At 54.1% G+C, this 19,415-nt stretch overlaps 3 protein-coding genes across 3 annotated transcripts; 1 reads left to right on the forward strand and 2 right to left on the reverse strand.

Annotated features, from left to right (window-relative positions):
* Positions 1-659: 659 nt before the first annotated feature.
* On the reverse strand, positions 660-2,560 carry CH63R_00776 (HMG box protein; the record flags this gene model as incomplete). The annotated part of the gene is made up of 5 exons (XM_018295751.1): positions 660-1,645; positions 1,701-1,886; positions 1,997-2,291; positions 2,345-2,378; positions 2,442-2,560. 5 exons carry the CDS (start codon positions 2,558-2,560, stop codon positions 660-662), a joined length of 1,620 nt encoding a protein of 539 aa, XP_018164113.1.
* A 6,017-nt stretch (positions 2,561-8,577) lies between these two features.
* CH63R_00777 (uncharacterized protein) lies at positions 8,578-8,790 on the forward strand (the record flags this gene model as incomplete). Its single annotated transcript, XM_018295752.1, is given in 2 exon segments — positions 8,578-8,646; positions 8,665-8,790. The coding sequence occupies 2 exon segments, from the start codon at positions 8,578-8,580 to the stop codon at positions 8,788-8,790; spliced, it is 195 nt and encodes a 64-aa protein (XP_018164114.1).
* A 5,086-nt stretch (positions 8,791-13,876) lies between these two features.
* CH63R_00778 (Hsp90-like protein) lies at positions 13,877-18,020 on the reverse strand (the record flags this gene model as incomplete). Its single annotated transcript, XM_018295753.1, has 5 exons — positions 13,877-14,317; positions 14,379-15,881; positions 15,937-17,030; positions 17,094-17,126; positions 17,183-18,020. The coding sequence occupies 5 exons, from the start codon at positions 18,018-18,020 to the stop codon at positions 13,877-13,879; spliced, it is 3,909 nt and encodes a 1,302-aa protein (XP_018164115.1).
* Between the last annotated feature and the right edge of the window lie 1,395 nt (positions 18,021-19,415).

Below are 19,415 nucleotides of genomic sequence, written 5' to 3' on the forward strand. Positions count from 1 at the left end.
GCATCTCGGAAAGGGAGGGGAAGGAGGTAAAATGACCTTCCCTCCTGCCAGCTTCTGTGGTTGTTGCTTGTTTCATGACGTCATGTTGTAAACATGTCCATCAATTTTTTCCCTCACAGGAGTGTGTAAATAATCTCTGTCTTTTCATGAATTCTTTTCTTTGATTCACTTCATCTGAGGCCGTCCCTCATGTCGCTACTTATAGTTTTTTGGGGGTCTCCGATTGTCAGAGAGCTTTTTGTATCATGCAATACCCATTCCATCCCTATACCACACGATAACATCATCGCCTGGGCCGTGCCATGCAGCTCATAAGCCCTGCCTGGGCGGGAAGATAAAGATGCCTTGCCCGCAACCTAACGCCGGTCAAGATTTCCCCAATAACGCCGCCGAAGAAAAAAAAAAAAAGGGAGGATACTGTTCCGGAACAATGCCTAACGAGATACCAATCCATGAGGGTATTCAAATACTCAAACACACCAACTTCAGCCTTCCAGCTTGTTTCCACCATGACGCTCATACCATCAGCAATATACGGCCACGACATATGACAAATATATCGAGGCAAATGTTCGAAAGCGGCAGCAGCATTTTTCCATATCTGCGGCCATTGTGCGGTCCATAGGGATAAAATCTTCGGCGGCATTCTACGCCCCCTCTTATTGAACACGCCGGTTAACAATCTCGCCCGCTCGGACCAAAGCACTCATTCCGTCGAGCTTCGGGTCGCTCCTTTCCCCAACCCCAAGTGAGATTTGGGAGGACGCGTGCGAAGATGCGTGGGATGACGCCATAGACCCATCGGTTCCGGATGAGGAACTCGACTGGAAGCGCAACAGCGCAGGTGGCGGCGAGTGGTAACCTTGAAACCTCATTAGCCCCTGCGGAAAGCTATGCGAAGAGTGGTTGAGTATACCATTCATAGGTCCATGAGGACCCTGCAGCTGTCCGGTGAATATTGGCTTCTGATCCTGGAGCGGCAGGGGGGCTGCTGTGAAAGGGGAAGATTGCAACTCGTACGGGGAAGCCAACGGGGGCTTGTTGGACAGCAAGGCATGAATCGGGAGCGAAGATTCACTCGGCGTGCGGGGATACGAGCCGGACGACGCAGAGCTTCCTGTCGATGAATACTCATGCTTCAACGGTGGTGGGATCGAAGTGCCCGGGTGCTGTGGGGGTGCAAAGCTGCCGAATCCATTCGCCTCGGGAGATCTCGACACGCCATTCATGCCACCACGTCCATTGCTGAATACATCCGACAGCGAAGGCAAGTGAGTCGTTGGTCCAACTACCTCTGGCATCAGTTGATTTTCTGTCCATGTCGGGCGACGGCTACGACTCTGTGACGCACGAGGGCTTGCTGAATGCAGGCTCTCTCGATCGAATTGTATACTGGTAGGAGAGTGTACAGCGTCATCTGTGGCATGGTGGTGCGAGATTGGCGTCGGAACTGCCGTTGAGTACTGAGATTCTGACACCGACACCACAGATCCGACTCGCTGCTTCCGATTTGGGGGTGGTTCGCTGCCCTGATGGCTCTCGCTGCCGCTGCCGGTACTGCTGAGGCTGCCCGGTGTCACACTCGCACTGCCATTCTGCAGTCGGGCACCAACATCCAACTTCTGACGTTTGGTTGATTCTTTTGCTGTAACAGGAATCAGTTTCACGAGCACAGTTAAGGAGCCCAGCTTGAGACATACCTTGATTGGCAGAGGCTTGTCTCGCCTTGAAGTCTTGTAGGTACAGGTTGTATTTCCTATACTCTGCGGTCTTTTTGTACTCGGCCAAGTCATGATTATACTTTTCCTTTGCCTTGAGAGCTGAAGACTCGTAAGGCTCCTTCTCGCCGGGCGTCAAGTTTTGCCAATGCTCTCCAACGAGCTTGGCTATTTCAGTGAAGGTTAAGTTCCGACCCTTGAGATCATCACGCATTTCTTTATAATTGTCAGTCAGATTACATCTCGAACCCGGGATCGCCAGCGTGACAGAAACTCACTGTTGGAAAACAAAACGTATGCTGACGGCGGCCGTTCAGGTGCATTCTCATCGGGCTGCCAAATCTTTAGCCATGGCCACGTACTAGTGTACAAACAGGGTTCAGAGTCGGCACGAACCTTGGGGTGACGGCGATACTTGCGCTTGGTAACGACAGGGCCGTCCTTCACTTCGGGTCGAGGTTGCTCTGGTCGTTGAGCCTCGGGTTTCGGCTCCTCAGCCGTTGCTCTAGTGGGCGATACTAGCGACGCATCGGGGGCGAGGCCCCGCGAGTTGGCAATTCGTCTTTGCAATTTCTGACCATGTTTGTCAGTATGGATCGATGTCAGTTACACGCCGTCTGGCTTACACGTCGATGTCCTAGCTTGACTCCCAGCGCGTCCCTGATGCAATCACCCGTTAATCTCGATGCAGCAGCACACAGGCCAGCCTGTCGGTGCACTCACAAATCAGACTCTGTGATATCCAATATCGTCTCCCATGTGTCGAAGCCCTGCTCGAGGAAGATGCCGAGGTACTGAGAGATACCTAGCTCTGCAAAAATACCCTCCAGTTCATGCGCCATGGCGAAGATGATCGAAGCGATGCCTCGAGGTTGCCAATTAGTCTGACGCGCGTCGACAAGTCGAATATCAGTATCGATAGAGTCCTCTGACGTCGGCAGTGTTCAACAGATGACTCGGCGTACAATCGTTACGGCCTTCGTTCGGTTCGGTTCGATTCGATTTCCGGCAACTCGTTCCCATCTACTCGCCCATTCGAAACAATGTGCGTCGGTTTTCGCTGATTCAAGTCGAAACAGTCGAAACAGTTCCAGGCTCAAGCTATTGTCGTCAAACAATCCTCCAGAGAATCAAGTTGACGAAGTTGGACAGCGACCGGCGGATGCGTTTTACGTTGGCGGCAAATGGTGAACGGCTCGGACGTTGATTCGCGGGCTTTGAGGACTGCGGATTGTGGTACAACAGTGATGTGTTGTGTAAATGGCGAAGGATATTCGAGAGGAATATGGGCGACGTCTGCGTCTGCTGAGAAGGTTAATGACGGATGTTGGTCAAAGTCAAAAGGTGTGCGGCAAGCGTGGCGTGGATATACCAAATTGGTAGCTGCAACACAGAGGACGGATCTCGATGACATTATAGGAGACCGAGCTCTGGGGTGTGGGACAACGGGATGGACTAGGCAGAGAGGGGCTTCGAGACCCAGGTGGGATGCGCGTTCTGGAAAGGATACGTACAGCTGGCAATATGTTTTCTGAGCCTGCACGGCGATTTACAGCCACATGAACGACAGGGAAAAGCAGAGAAAGACTGGTGGAGGGATCCCAGGGTGCGTCAGGGTGGGAGGAGGAGGCTCCAAGTGTTGCTTGTGCAAGAAGAAAAAGGGTTAAGTTGAGGAAGAAAACGCGAAGCCAGCAGTGAAAGCCTTTTCTTCTTTCCTTTTTTCTTCTTGCGAATTGGAACTGGGAACGGTGAAGAAATAAACGGGGTGGGTGACCGTCTACGAAAACGGAGAGCAGCTTGACAGGGCAGAAAGGGAGATGGATAGAACGGAGGGGCAAGCAAACGGTTGACGGTTGACAGGCGAAAGGAAGCAGCCCCGCGGTGATCGACGAGGATTGAGAAGTGAGGTCAGAGGTGTCGAAAAGGGAACTTCGAGGGTGGGCGTGTGTTGATGTACTAGGTAGTCGGTAGCTTCAGACGTTGCCGCAGACTTGTGATCCGGGGTGGCATGCCTACTGTGTGGCCCAAGCAGAGAAGCTAGAGCAACAGATGTATGGACAGCTCAAGGTACCCAAGACAAAGCTCCCTTGGGTCTGATCGCAGAAACCGAATTTTGAGAAGTCGGAGAGGATTCCAGCAACGGAGAGCATCTCTCTACTGGAAGCCCATCGTAAATAAAAGCGGACATCGACCAGCGAAGAAAATATGGAGCCATTGGGAAGATGGAAAGCATGGGTTCTCAGCGAGTCAGGAACAGGAAACGGCCGCTTGGGATGGGTCCCTGGGGTACTTGCAAGGGCGTACCGGTACAAGAGGTGCGCGCACCTGTCCTTTTCCATTTCCATCCTTACCCAGGGGCCAGGCGGCAGGGCACTCGCTCTCCCTCCCCTCACACCTCAGGCCGAAACAACGAAATGGACAGAAGGGGGGTAGAAAGAGATGGGACAGTAGGTACGGATAGTGTAGGAATAGAAGGAACGAGAGTAAGTATTGGTATGCGCAAGAGGGGGTGTGTTCATCCATCGAGCATCTCACCCGCCTCACTCGTCGTTCCCATTGGCATACAGATGCCGTACCGCGGCAACGCGGTCGTCTGCCTTACGGTCCATGGTCCACGCCTTGAGCACATACGGAAGCCTTTCCGCAGAACGCAGAACGCGGACGGCCCCATCCCACGCCATCCACGGCAGCTCCTGCAGGCTGCGGACACTCGATCCTCACCCGTCGTGTGTGTAGCAAAGCCCGCGATGTGTATCTACTCTGTCTAGCAACACGCTCCACCCTTGACAGAGCCGTGATGGACTTTCCGTTCTGGCATCTCGCAATCTCTATCGATCACAAAATAGCATCGATTTGGTACAGGCGCCGTCGGGATCAAATCCACCAATGGAGACATCGAAGGGACCGCCGCCGTTCGACCAGCCGAGCAACCCTGCAGTAAAGTGACCACGAACACAATAATATGTTCTAGTCCGGACGAAGGTCAAAAACTAAGAGCTAGCCGTGGACCCGAATCTCGATGTCAAAGTCAACTCCAGTCAACAACGCTTCCCAGACACGTCAGTACTTCGTGCTTTTGAAGTTGAGCAACCCAAACAAGCTACCGTACATAGCTAGGGCCACCCCTCTCTGCGGGGAGACGAAGTGGGCCACAGATGGGAGAGCACCTGAAATCGAAGAATTGTGCCGCGATCGAACGCCTGTACCCCCCTCTCCACTTGACGCAGCGTGCTCACGCGGATGAATCTACTTGAGTGCAGTAGCCACTACGGACCACAATTGTCGAGGAACGCACCTCGTTTGTGGTCCAAGGCACAGTGCGGGTGAGACAAAAGACAGAGGACGAGAACACGGCAACCACTGACATCCACGCCTTGTTCAGCTGGCAGAAGTCTATCAGTCGTCAAGATAGCTGAGTTGAACGGGAGTGACAACCAAGCAGATGACACCAATGTGTGGGCAGTTAGCGATCTAGAAGCTGAGTGTAATGTGTACTCCAACAAGAGGCAAGTTGCTTGAACCATCGTATTCGAGGATCCATACAGCAAAGCCCATCGGGCAGCCTGCAACTCGCAAGTGATTTGCCCGTCAATAGTACACCGGGAAGGATCAGATTTCGCAAGACGATTACTCATGGTACAGCATGCCGTGCAACCCAGGCCCCGAGACGAGCGGCAACTTTACCATCGGGCTCGCCTGGCAAACATCCAGATGCCCCATTGGGGCGGCGGTAAATTCGCTCTGTGGCGAAGGGGCAACGGACAAAAGCCATCGCGAACTTGGACATTGCGCATTCGACCAGGTATGGCATTTGGCCACCAAAGTGAGGCTGAGAGCACATGCATGGGCTGTTGCGTCTCCACAATCCATCAGAGCGTTCTGGAACCTGGCCCATCTCGTCCGAGGCATACAACACGGACAATACCCCGAGGCAAACAAATGACAGCAGGTTGGACGCAAATCGGGAACATGGACCGGTCCAGTGTTGCCAGTCCGAGCCTGCCCTTTGCTGCCATGCTAGTCCAGCCCACCTGGTGGAACACGGTTATTCCTGATTTCGACGACAAAATCCAGTGTAATTTGGCATGGCAGTGTTTGCTATGCAGCCATCGTCATATCTTGGAAGCTGGCCCATCGATGAGGTTCAGTGAGCGTTCTGGACTCTCTTCGGCCGAACGACAGGGGCCAGGAAACCGAACGCAACCACCACTCAGGGGCTGCTGATGGACAGCCCACGCTCAACCGGGAAAGGGTGTTGGCGTATCAATGCCTCTCCTGGTGATGGAGGGCCAGAGAGGGTTTCGCGGCGGAACGCGCTACTAGCCAGCAAGTAGCGTTACAGATCGCCCCTATGCTCGACTTTTCAACACGGGCTTCATGCCGTGACGTATGGATAGATTTGTTCGATGCGGCGCCTGTCTTGCGGAGCTTCCCTTATCGACGTTGGATCGTAGAGGACGATGAGCCATAGTTGGATCAATAAAATGTGGGAAATGACGGGCAGCAAATGAGCTGAGAGTACCGATCGGCTTCTCCAGGCGCCGAAGGACCGGAGACTATGAGCGTGAGAGAACGAGGGAGGAAACAAGAACATGACAAGGAAGGGGGGTGGGGGCCTTCAATCGGCAATTTCTTGCCTATGCTTGAGAAGCGTACCGTCACACCTGATAACATGACAAGATCACGAAGAGAAAACGAGCAACAGGGCTGCTGCTGGATCTTAGATTCTGGCGTTGGCGCACTCTGCGTTACTTGGGTTCGGATACCTGTTGTGGGCAAGGAGGTGTAGGCGCAGGTCGGAACCGTATATTACGGAGGAACTGTTGTGATGCAAGTAAGGACTGGGACACGGTCAATTGTAACATCTCGATCGCGAACGCCCATTCCTACTCATCGAGATTGAGCAAATGCCACCAACAGCTATCCGCTGGGAAACATTGGACGCCAGCCAGTGCGTCAGAAGGCGGCATCCCATTTTGCTCCGTTTGGGGTCTGATATCATTGTCCCTGATGACACTCAGCAAAAGTCTGATCTCACTGCAGGAGGGTTTTGGTCGACATCAGGAAATGCGGTGCGGCATCGAAAAAAAGTAGGTATGTATGTAGTAAGGGGTGGGGCGGACGGTTTCTCGCGCCCCACTTGCAAAATGGGGTTCGCACTGGTGTGGGAGGTGCAATGTGAGAGGTCAGAGGTACTTGGACTAACTGCTGCTGTATCGCCGCAAAGGTCTTTGATGAAGGTTGGTGGTGGTGGTGGTGTGCGGACCAAGACGACGGCAACCACAATAGACGGGATTCCTCAATTCTCCATGCATCTCTCTGCCAGTGCCTTTGGCTGGTGGGCTGGCTGGATGATTGACACCTTGAGCGTGGCTACACTCGTGCAACCAGGTACACACGCACATTGTATGGCACGGTACGGTATCCGTCTACACATACTGTCGGGCCAGGAACCTCATTCACGCTCACCTTGCAACACCACCTCACGCTACCCACCTCAGACGCTGTTAGAGAAGGATGAGGTAATCTCGGATTGCTGTGAGTTGCAAGGTCCAACATTGCATTGGATGCTTGCAAATTGGCCGTCGCTGGGTCCAGCTGCATCGTCGATAGAAATTTCTGCAGCGGTAGGCTGTCGACGTCTTCCCTGGATGAGAATAAAAGCAGATCAACCGCGGGAGTCCAGATTTGCGATGCTTTTCTCACAATGCTTACCTTGCTTGGCCCATGTGGAAAACAACCCGTCAAGCATGTCTCTATCCATCTGCCGAATGACGATCAACCAAGAGGAGTCAGCTGCTTGGGAGTGCGCCGAAATGGCCGCACGATGCTTTTAGGACCCTTGCTATCATCTCATGCAGGTTGTGTACACAATATCGAGTCCATCCGACAATGGACGGGATCGATCATCACGGTGCAGACACAGTGTAGCTTTCAAGTGCACCATTACAAACGGTTGTTTGGACTGCCGCGGAGACCGCATGCCCGGAGGCAGATATAGGTAGGGAAATAGATGCATGAACGGGGAAGGAGAGTCATGACGGTGCGCAAAAGATTGGTTGCGGCAAATTAAACAGGATCGACATGTAAAGAAAATGGGCCGGATGACAAAATGACAAAAAGAGAGTCAATGCCCAGAGGCGGATTCGAACCGCCGTCAACACGGATCGCTGTATAGAAGAACCACAACGTATCATCCTAACCAACTAGACGATCTGGGCCACTGATGAGAGTTGCAAGGGACGTCGATATGATTGATAATATTCTGTTGCCAGTATGACTACCGCTCGGGCACAAGGCATCCTGCACTCATGCTCGCAGCATTGGTGGGTGGGCTTGCACGATCATGTGGCTGTTACGTAAACCCACCCAGGATCCGGGTCCCCGATGTTTTGGGCTGGGGCGGGTGAAGGGGGTTTGGGCAATACCTCTGTCGCTGGCAGACTGTCAATGACCCCGACCCAAAGACGCTACAAAATCCCACTACTATTCACTGTCTTGGGACATCAGCATTTACGTGCGCTCGGCTCTGAGACGACACCGAACTATCGCCTTTCGCTCGGCGTTCTCGTCCCCTGGATCACCTAGCAATCTGAGTCGCCCAAGGAAGAAAGAAAGTGGGAGAGAGGAAAAGCCGAATTCTCGCCAGTTCCCGCCCTAGCCTGCAAGTTCACCGCCGTGCGCGAACATCGCAAGAAAGAGTATCCGCATTTCCCATCGCCAAAAGGCACGAGAGGATAAAAAAAGAGGGCGGCTCCTCCCTTGAGACCCCCATATCAGGCCATCTTCTCCCGGTCTTTTCAGCTATTTTTTGCCCTTCGACCCTTTCGATTCGTTCGCCCCGTCGCCGTCCCCGAACATGGCCCCAGCGTCTCAGGAGACCGAGTCCGCCTCCCCGACAACGACCAGGCCCGACGGCGAGTCGTCGGTGGATAACATTGCCCAGGTATGTTGTGTTGTCCGTATCTGCACGCGGTTCTGGCACTCCGGCGCAGCAAGGGGGGCCAGCAGAGAGCGGGTCACGCAGAGGGCGCAGAACTTCTGCCTCGACCGCAGCCCCTTGGTCTCTTGATGAGTCTGCCGTCTATCCCCGTCGAATGCTTCCTCCCTCCAGCTTCCCATTCCGCTCCCACGGCCCAGGTCCCATGCTCTCCGTCCTCTCCCCTTCTCTTTTACTTTTCGTTCTCTCCTTCCCACACCAGCCATTTTGCTCGCGTCCTGCCCATTGTCTCTCTCTGGCACGCCAGTTGGCCTTCGACAGTCCCCATCTCTTAGAATCAGAGCGGTCTGGACCCTCCCCTACGCTGTATAGGCGTTGTGGTGGGGACCGACTCCGACAATGGTGTCTAGATGGGGATGCAAAGAGAGAGACAGACCAGGGCGGTCGGGGCCTTGGGGTGCTGTAGCTTTGGTAGGCTGGAGGGCAGAGCATTGAGCTAAAGGGCAGAACGAGTGGCGCGCAATGGGACCGACCTATCGTACATGTTCCAAGGCTGACCACGTTTGGACTGCGTTCTAGGCCTATAGAGACCTCGTGAGGTACGCCCATTCGACGAGCATTTCCCATCAATTTTTTTCTTTCCGTCCCCCCTCTCCCATCGCCCTCTCTTCCTTCCCCCACTCCCTCGTCCGAAAAGGTAAAGGCGCGCCAGCACGTTCTTGGTACACGCGCCCCGGCGTAAGACGCTGAAACGCCTTCCATGCCCCTACCACAATCCTGAGAATGGCCCATCTGCACCCTGCACAAAGTCGGAGCTGCCTCCGAAGCTACAGAGACAATTCCAAGGAATGCGCAATGCGAACAGCACCTTCCCCAATCCTAGCGCGGCGCAGCACCACCAGTGCGCGTTAGACCGTCCCCGGCCAAGACAGCACGCCGGCTATCCCGTCTTTGTTATTCCCTTTCGTCGATGGCGCCCTCAGCCCTGGACTCCTGGGTTCTTGGGCGCAGGCTTGCGTCTTGTTTCCGCATCTGGACTCGAATCTGGGCCAGCCGTCTGTATTTCGCATCCAAACGCTATGTTCCAGTCGCTTTGGTCTCAGGCGACGACGCCATCAACTCCGTTGCTCGATTGGGGCACGTCTACATACTGTTCCGCTGTCTAGGACAGCGCTTCGAAGCGAGACAAGCGATCCTATCAACAGATCTGGTGAGGGGGATGCGCCTCTGTGTTGTGGTATGACAATGCCTGAACCGCTGTCACAAATCGGTTGTGCCACGATGGCATTCGGCTATGGCTCCCGCACGAAGTGCCATCTCGATGCGCTGGGTTCTAGACCATCTTTCTGGTCCAGGCCTTCCGCCCAGGCTCCGGAGGCGAACCATCCCTTCAACGTCTCACGCCCCGGACTGATGCTCCCAGGCTGATCTCAGCCCACGTTCTTAGCGATGGTCGAGGCTTTTTACCTACTAATAGTCTACATTCGCGACCATGCGGGACCACTGCCCCCTTTTCCCCCTCTACCTCCCACCTAGGGTCTAGCTAAGCGGCCAGACCGGAAAGAGAGATTCCCATGTTTTGTTACCCATCGAGCCACGCCCTCGTGACCGCCTTTCTCCACGCCGGATTTCAGATTCAGGCTAACCGAGAATCGTATACAGAGGCGAGCAAGCGGCCGCCGCGCTAGAGGCCAACTTGACAACCCTTGAGAGTAGGCTGGACGCGTTGCTTGCTGCCTTCGAGGCCAGCGAAAAACCCGAACACGACGGCGCCGCGGCGCCATCGACCGAGGAATTGAAGAAGCAGGACGGGACAACCCACAACGCACAACCCAGCGAGAATGGTAGTTTCGATTCTAACGAAACGGCAAAGAAGTCGTGAGACGGGATGGGCGGTTTCTACGCTGGCGCACTGAGTGGAACGACTTGGACTGGGGAGGGATCGTCGCACACGGCCAGGATCCCGCGTAACCTGTACCTATCATTTCATGCTCTGTCACGACCTTTGCTTTTGCGATCTTTCAGGAGGATCAACCGCTGGGGGTTGCGGCCATTCGAAGTTGCGACAGCTCCCGATTGCCCGTGCAGCAATGATTAAATGTTAGATGTCCGCTGGCCAAGGCTGATCCCCCTCCTCTAGTGGTTCTTTTTATTCCGGCCGGCCTATCAAACGCATTTTTAGCGACCACATCCCATAACTCCCTGTGATTCCATCAAACTATAGGCAACCGGCAGACAAGCATTGCCTCCTTCTTCTTCTCCCACCCCGAATGCGAGATTGATGCGGACGCGACTACGAGGATTCTGGGTATCATTTTCTCATTCTCTCCTTCCTTCCCTTCTTGGGGCTGTGACAGGTTAACTGGGCGGAAGAGATACCCGGAATCTTGGCGCACCTCGCCACTCGCTTGCAGCAAGTCGCCCTGCAGATCTAGCGCCTGACAGCCACCGAAGCTCTCTCTCGATCTCGATGTCTGCTCCTTGAGAATGGTGGATAGCACTTGACTTGCACCCACGGGTGTTAATTAGGGGAAATTGGCTGGAGCAAACACTCCTATTCCTCGCCACCCGATATGCCTGCCGGGACAGAAAAGCTGCGATTTTGTTTCCGCTCCTTCCTCGTGTCTCGGGCCGTGATATCCTGCCGCGATGTCGGGCCCGGGGACAGCTGTCAGACCTCCTTCCTCGGACGAAGGAGTTCCTCTCTCTCTCTCTCTCTCCCTTGTTCGGCGGGACGCAGTCGAGTGATTGGATGGCTTCTTTTGGCCTGGCGCCTAGCAACGTGAATGCGGTGCGTGTCCGCTTTGCGAGCCGCATATGAGAAAGGGGGGGCACTCTGCATTCGATGTGACTCTGCGGCCAATGGCTTCGAGCGGGGTGAGAGGCATAATATGTTCGGGCTCGCCTCTACGGATTGCAGAGAGAGAGAGAGAGAGAGAGAGAGAGGGTCCGCCAGCTCAGCTTCCTCCGTCGTCTTTCTTGTCTTGTCGTCTGATCTTGTCGGGCTTGGTGTATGTCCTTCTTGCCATCGCCTGTGAAGTCTGGGGGTGGCGAAGGCGGATGCGCCACCGGCGATGTAGAGTGGCCGTCCGTACCCCCTTTGCTGGCTAGATACGGTCCCTGTGGCTGAAGTGAAACCCCTCCGTCCCTGCTGTATGAACATCTCGGACCGAGTCATACCTGGGTGGCCGAAACTGGACCCGTGTGCTCTGTCGTCTGTAGAAGATGCTGATGACTAGGGCATGGCCGGCGACGTTGGCGGGTGGGTTGATCGATGCGACCCAAGACGTGACTGAAAGGAACCCAAGAGCGTCCTCTTGCCGCTCTCGGCATCCCGTTCGGTTAAATAGGCCTTTCCACCCAAGAAGCTGCTTAGTTTACCGACTCTTCCTTTGCCCCCTTCCAACCATACCGGCCAAGAAGCCCATGACCTGTGTAGTCTACATCTAAGCAAGCCAGTGCTCACAGTAAAGGACCAGAGTATTAGACTTATGCCCGGGAACGCCATCTCGATAAGGCCATTCAGCAGCTTTTCGACACAATCAAGGCCACACTACAGCCCCCTTCACTCTTCCCTCCCTATCGTTGTTGGGGCGAAGGTCTTCGCTTCCGTAGATATCAGCCAGGAGGCTCATGTGTCACGGAACGAAGTGATTTGTTCTCCGAGCGAGAAATTTGCATGGTAATTAAAGGAGGGGGGGGGGGGGGGGGGCATAGGAAGAAGGGGCCTCGAATCATGCTCGGCGGACCACTCTGGTTACACATCCGCACCGATTCCTAATCGAACAATTCTTGCCCACTAGTATTACACCCAGCTATTGGGGCAGTCACTCATTTATGCGCCTATGGGACGGTCACAGTACACCAATTCGCTCACCGGACAATGAGGACTAAAGCTACGATGGACAGACGATAAACGTGTCGTGGGATGGCCAGTTGGGCTGCTGATTACCCCAGCCTCGTCTCTCGACGACCTATGCTTTATTCAACAACTAAAGCTAGATACCATGGCCTCTTGCCCGCGCCTGTCCAATGTGAAGACTTGCCTGGTAGCGGTTGATACTTAATCGACTATCATCGGCCCTGAAGACCGTGGGAGTGGAGCCGGACAGGAAGGGGCTGGCCAGAGAGAGGCATATCAAGAAAAGAACCCTTCACATAAGCAAATATGACAACCCAGAATGGATGGCCTCGTTACGCAAGAGGGGTCACAATCGCAACACGACAATCGCATCGGGAGTCTGCGTGTTTAGCCAGGCCAAAACGGTCCGGCTTTTCGATATCAGTAATGTAAACCCTGCCCCATCCCTATCTTACGCCCTTGTTGCTGGTAAGCTAATCTGAAAGGAAGGAAACACGACTCCGTCTCTCCCTCTTCCCGTTAACCGCCTCTTATGTTCATTCCCAAGAGAAACAGCAACTTGTTTCTCAGTCCTCCCCATCTTGTTCAGAACCCTCAAAACGGACTTGGGCTACTCTGGAGTCTCTTGTCATGTCGTAGAAGATGGTGCCTGCAGCCGTTTGTTTCTCCATACGATGGCGATATGAAAGAAGCAGTCGGGACTCACTGCATTGCAAGACTTGCGTCCCCCCCCTCTTGCAAGCACGGCATTCAAAAGTAAAACTACAAGTTAACAAGAAGGTAAAAAGCGAGGGCAGCATGGCATCTGCCCCCCCCCAACCCCAACCCCTCCTTCTTTGATAAAAGACAAACATGAAAGCGAAAACTCCCAACGGCCTCCCATCCTTGTAGCCAAAATGCCCTTCTGTGTGCGTACCCATCTTGAGATTTGAGTGACCAAGCAAGCAAGCAAGCAAGCGAAGACAAGCTGCTTGCTTTGTGTGTCGGAACACTATGCACACCTGCGTTTATAACGAAACGTAAAACAGTGACTCGTATCGAAATATGCCTTCTGCCGCTAGGAGACATGTTGGGTCGTATGTGTAGATATGTCTGGCGCTTGGGTGTATGTGTGTGTGCGCGCGCGTTTATAGGAGATTCGGATAAAAACAGGGAAGCGGCGATGCCCATGCGTTCTCTCAACCAATGCTCTTGTAACTTTGTTGGGTATTTCATCGAAACGAAAACAACAAACTATGCCAAGTCGGTTTGCTTATTCGGGTCGCCACTTGCGTTTTTTCTGAGCCTGTCCCTGCACATCCCAGTTAGGAACTATGTGACCTCAGTAGCAGCTGCGCGCACGAACAAGAAACCAAGTTAGCTTGTTAGGCTGCGCGAGTCGGAAAGGCCATTACGTGCCCTGGAAATGGGATCTTCCTGATCCGCCGAGACCAACGCTGGGCTGGCTGGGCTGGGTCCTGTGATTGGTTCTTTTGAGGTGAAGGCTCTGGTCTCCAGAGGTGGGCGAAGCTGAGACTGGGGATGCTCGTTGGTGGCAGCCTTTGCTCTTGGCTGCTGAGCCGTGTCCCTCTCTCGGTTCTTCTCCAGCAGCTGGCCACCGAGGGTCGCGCACTTGAGGATGGTCTGGATAAGGTGGTTTTGCTGCAGAGGTTTGGACAAGTACTCGTCCATCTGTGCCTGGATGCATTTTTCACGGTCACCCATCATGGCGTGGGCTGTCAGGGCAATGATCGGAGTACGGTGCGAGCCCAAGCTTCGCTCGTACTCGCGGATCTTGCCTGTTGCCTCAAAACCGCCCTGCAGGGTGGGATTAGCAGGCACTCATGATTTGACTAGTAATAGAAATTCCGGGACTTACCATGATTGGCATCTGGACATCCATGAGAATGACATCGAACTTCTTCCTCTTGATGGCCTCCACCGCCTCAAGACCGTTGCCGACGACGGTGACCACATGATGGTACTTTTCAAGAATCTTGACGGCAAGCCTCTGGTTGACTCGGTTGTCTTCAGCAAGCAGGATTTCGAACGATTTGGTGTTGTCGGCCAGAGAAGGCGTGGCGCGGTTCTCGAGGGCAGGGATCATTCCGTTGCCGAGATCAACAGCGGTGCAGGGCGTCGTCATGTACGACGTGATTCCCAAATCCAAGCAGGACTTGAGGTTCACATGGACAACGGGCGCCAGGAGAACGATTGGCAGGTACTTGAAGTCGTCGACAGATCTGAGCCTCCTGGCTGTGTCAATGGAGTCGACAATGATGACATCGTATGGCATTGCCTGAGCGTCCCGGACGCCGGTAAGCAACGGGTCCTTCTCTGACTCGACAACAACCGGCTTTAAGCCAATGGTGGACAGCATCGTCTTGATCTGAGTTCCGTAGCCCGACTGCGCCTTGTCGACAAAGAGAACCTCGTGGCCCTTGTATGGCTTGATCTGCTTCTCGATGACCTCGACACCGAGATCCGACAAACGGACGCGACACGTGAAGTGAAACTCACTGCCCTGACCGTGTTGGCTCTTGACCCACAAGTCGCCGCCCATGAGCTTGACGAGACGTTTCGAGATGGACAAGCCGAGACCGGTACCGCCGAACTTCCTGGTCATGGAACCATCGGCCTGCTGGAATGTGTCGAAGATGAGATCAAGTTTGTCGGCTGCAATGCCAATACCAGTGTCGGTGACGATGAATTCGATGGCGTACTGGTCAGGGTTGCAAGCCCAAACCACAGGATCTGCCTTCTTAATGGTCAAGCTAACCTCGCCGTGCTCCGTGAACTTGATGGCGTTGCCGACTAGGTTGAGAATGATCTGCCTCAGACGGAATGAATCTCCAATGACGTGGTCTGGTACAGAGCTGTCAACGCGATACGTGAGGTCGAGGAACTTTTCGTTCGCCTTGACGGCTAGGGTTTTCAGTGCGTTGAACACAGTTCCACGCAACGTGTACGGAATCTCTTCGATGACCATTCTGCGAGCCTCAATCTTGGACAGATCCAAAATGTCATCAATGATTGTCAACAGACTGTTCGCTAGACTGTTGACAATGTTCAACATCTCTCGTTGATACTGTGTCAAATCCGTATCCAGTGTCAGTTGCGTCATGCCGATGATGCCATTCATGGGTGTGCGAATCTCGTGAGACATATTTGCCAGGAACTCCGACTTCGTCTTGTTGGCCAGTTCTGCTGCTTCACGAGCTTGCGTATTCCTTTGGATACTATCCCGTAAATTGGACACCATCTGATTGATCTTTCGTTTGAGCTCGTCCATTTCACCGGAGGCTTCGACTTCGACCAGTTTCGTAAAGTCCCCGTCTGTCGCGAGGTTCGTGATATCAGAGAATGCGCGCACTTGAGTTGTCTGTGTTTGTCAGCATTGGAGATCGTGACACTGGGGATGACGATGCTGGGCTCACCAAATTGCTAGCCATGGTGTTGACGTCTGTCGTGATCTCGCGCCAACGACCCTTCAGACCAGCTGGGTCTGCTTGAGCACCCATCTTGCCGTCGACGCCGACGTCCCTGGCAACTCTTTGTACCTCGTTGCAGAAGTTGGAGAGCCGGTCAACCATGTTGTTTATGGTTTCCTTGAGAACCCGTATCTCTCCTTGCGCCTCCACCTCGATCTTCTGGCTCATGTCGCCGTTGGCAATGGCCTGGGTAACAGTCGAAATGCTTCGGACTTGTAAGGTTAGGTTCGATGCCATGGTATTGACGTTTTCGGTGAGATCCTTCCATTTGCCTTCTACGTTGTCGACTTGGGCTTGTCCGCCGAGAGTTCCGTCCGTGCCGACTTCCCTGGCGACTTTGCTGACCTCGAAAGCAAAGGTTCCAAGACGGTCAACCATGGTGTTGATGGTATTCTTGAGATCGAGAATTTCACCTCTCACAGGCACTCTGATTTTTTCAGTCAGGTCACCATTCGCGACAGCGGTGGTGACCTTGGCAATTGCTCGTACTTGTGTCGTCAAGTTCATCGCCATGCCGTTGACATTTTCGGTGAGGTCTCTCCAGGTTCCTTCGACGTCGTGGACGGTGGCCTGACCACCGAGCCTGCCTTCCGTGCCAACCTCTCTGGCAATCTTGGTGACCTCGCGGGCGAACTGTTGAAGTTGGTTTACCATGGAGTTGATAGTGGACTTGAGATCAAAGATTTCGCCCCTGCAATCCGCTTGAACCTTTTGCGTAAGGTCGCCCTTGGCCACGGCTGTGGTTACCTTGATGATATCTCGCACTTGTGTGGTTAAATTATTTGCCATGGCGTTGACGTTGACCGTTAGTTCGTTCCACATCCCCTTGACCCCTTCGACGTCGGCTTGACCACCAAGAATACCCTCGGTTCCGACATCGCGAGCGACTCGAGTGACTTCAGAGGCAAAAGTCCGCAGTTGGTCTACCATGGTATTGATCGTTTGTTGCAGTTGCAGGATTTCTCCTCTGGCAGGGCGTTCGATTTTCTTGGTCAAATCACCATGGGCGACAGCAGTTGTTACCGATGCGATTTCTCGCACTGGGTTTTGTTAGTACAATAATTCGAGGCGCAGCAGAGCAGGTATGGGAGAGGGGGGCGGACCTTGATCCGTGAGATTTTGAGCCATGACGTTGACTGTCCCCATTAGTTAGCACGATGACTCGAAAAGATTAGCTGCATTTCAGGCCTACCGTTGTCCGTGAGTTCTTTCCAAGTGCCGTCGACACCTTCGATGCGAGCCTGACCGCCGAGCAAACCTTCGGTTCCGACTTCGCGGGCGACGCGAGAGACTTCGCTTGAGAAAACCTGCAGCTGATCCATCATAGTGTTGATTGTCCTTTTGAAAGTCGTGATTTCGGGATCCATTTCGACGGTGTTCATGCGGACCTTCTTGGACAAGTCTCCGCGCGCAACAGCAGTAACAATCTCACCGATTTCTCGCAGGGCCTTTTGGAAGGCCTCGTTTGCCTTTTGATGCTTCCATAGTTCCCGTTCCAGAGTAGCAACTCGCTCCTGTTCGATCTTGAAGAAAGCCTGTTCCTGGAGTTCCTTTTGCTCGAGAAGCTGAGCGCTTACACTGCTGATTTCCTGTCTGGCGCTGGAAATGCCTTTCTCCTGGTCAAGCACCTTCTCTTGCAAGCTTTCCAAGGCTTCGTCAGTCAGCGGGCTGTCTGCGAGGCTCGGGTCGGCTGTGGCGGTACCTTCGCGTTGGAACTTGGGCCTGGAAATAGGACGACTGTTGGACGATGACGGTGATGTGCCCTCGGAGTCGTCGGCGAAGAGAGAATCGTGAACTTCGTTGGGCGTCTCCGGGAAGGCCACAGAGGCGTGGGCTCGGTTCTCGAGTTTCTCGATTCTTTGGGCGAGCTTGGCGAGCTCGTTCTCCAGACTTCGTTTGGCAGGGGTATCACGACCGGGAAGTTCGATTCGCGCATCGACCTTGAAGGGAAGAGACATGGGCGTGGTGCCATCGGCGGCAAGGGACTGCACGATGGCGGCGGCGGCGGCCAATGCTGAATCGTCGACCATGTTGAAGATCTTGAGGGGTATCGAATAGACAAGCAGAGCAGAGACACGCCACTGGTAATGTTGTCGAATGGGGAGTTTAGTGACGGTCGCGAAGCGGTAGGCCGAGGCTGGAGGGGTTTGGATGGGAAGGGACGGGCGGGTGGGTATAGATCAAGAAGAGTCGTGGTCAACCGACAGCATATTAGCTCGGTGAGGGCCTGGAACCGAAGTAAATATCGATAAAACAGTAACCAGTAGGTGGCAGGGGCAGAGTCTTCCTACTCGCCTGAACCACGTCGATTCAAGGCGTTAAAGACGATAACGCTCCTGTTTTGTTTTTCTGCGGAGCGGAAGTGGTATGGGTAGGGAGTTTGGGGGTGGGAGGAAGGAAGGAAGAAAGTGGTGTCGGGTTGATAATATGAAAAGGCACGAGGGCTAAGGGGGGGGAAGAAAGCAAAGGCAACGAGGCGAGCAAATAGGGAGTAGACACGCCCCGAAAGTGGTCAGGCGGATAAGGTAGGACAAGTGAGCTGCTAGAAGTCGCAAAAAAAAAAAAAAGGCAGAGGCAGAGAGAGAAAGAAGTGCTACTGGCAGGCGCAGGACCAGGGAGAGGGGAGATAAGGCGGAACATGAGGTACAATACAGAGTAGGTAGGTACCTTACCAGGGGGAGAGGGGACAAACGGATACCACAGAGGGTTAAGGAGGGCGGTTGTAAGGATTGGGGTGTGATGGGATTGGCGAGGGGGAAGAGGGGGGGCCTTGGAGGGGAGAGGTGGAGAGCAAGACTGGTTAACGAGGCGAACGGTGAAGGTCGAGAGACGAGACGAGACTACGAGTGAGTGCTGTGGTGCAGAACTGGCTGAGCTTCTTCCAATTCCCACTCCCACTCCCCTCCGTCAGTCACTGTTTAGGTGTTAGCGGTGCCTGGTAGTTTGTCTCTGGGTTGCTGGCCAGCCACGTTCGGGAGGACTCGGTCGTTGTCCTCAGCATCCGCACAGTTCTCTGTCGAGATGAACATCACCCAGTACCCCTGCTGGTGTTGGGAAATAAATGTACTCGTACATACGGGGCAAAGGTGCGCTGCGGTGCGCCGAGGATCTCAAGTGCGGCAAGATGGTTGGATGGACGAGGTACTTGGGCGATACACAGCCTGACAAGAGCAGTCGGAGAGCAGTTGCGAAATGGGGCAGAGAGACAGGACTAGAGTGATTCGGTCCAGCCGCCCTTGTACCTTCGCGGCAAAACATGCGGTAACGGTACTTTCTTTCCGTCGAAGTTCCTGAGTCGAGCAGTACCCAAGGCTGAGTGACGAATGAGATAGTGGCAGGTGGGGGTTACTTCGGTAAGGGGGTGGACGGGAGGGATGGGGTCTCTTTCGCACCGCGCCCTTCAGCCTGCCTGCAGCCGCCATGGA

This window comes from Colletotrichum higginsianum, chromosome 1 (genome assembly GCF_001672515.1).
Source record: "Colletotrichum higginsianum IMI 349063 chromosome 1, whole genome shotgun sequence".
Taxonomy (NCBI): Eukaryota; Fungi; Ascomycota; class Sordariomycetes; order Glomerellales; family Glomerellaceae; genus Colletotrichum; species Colletotrichum higginsianum.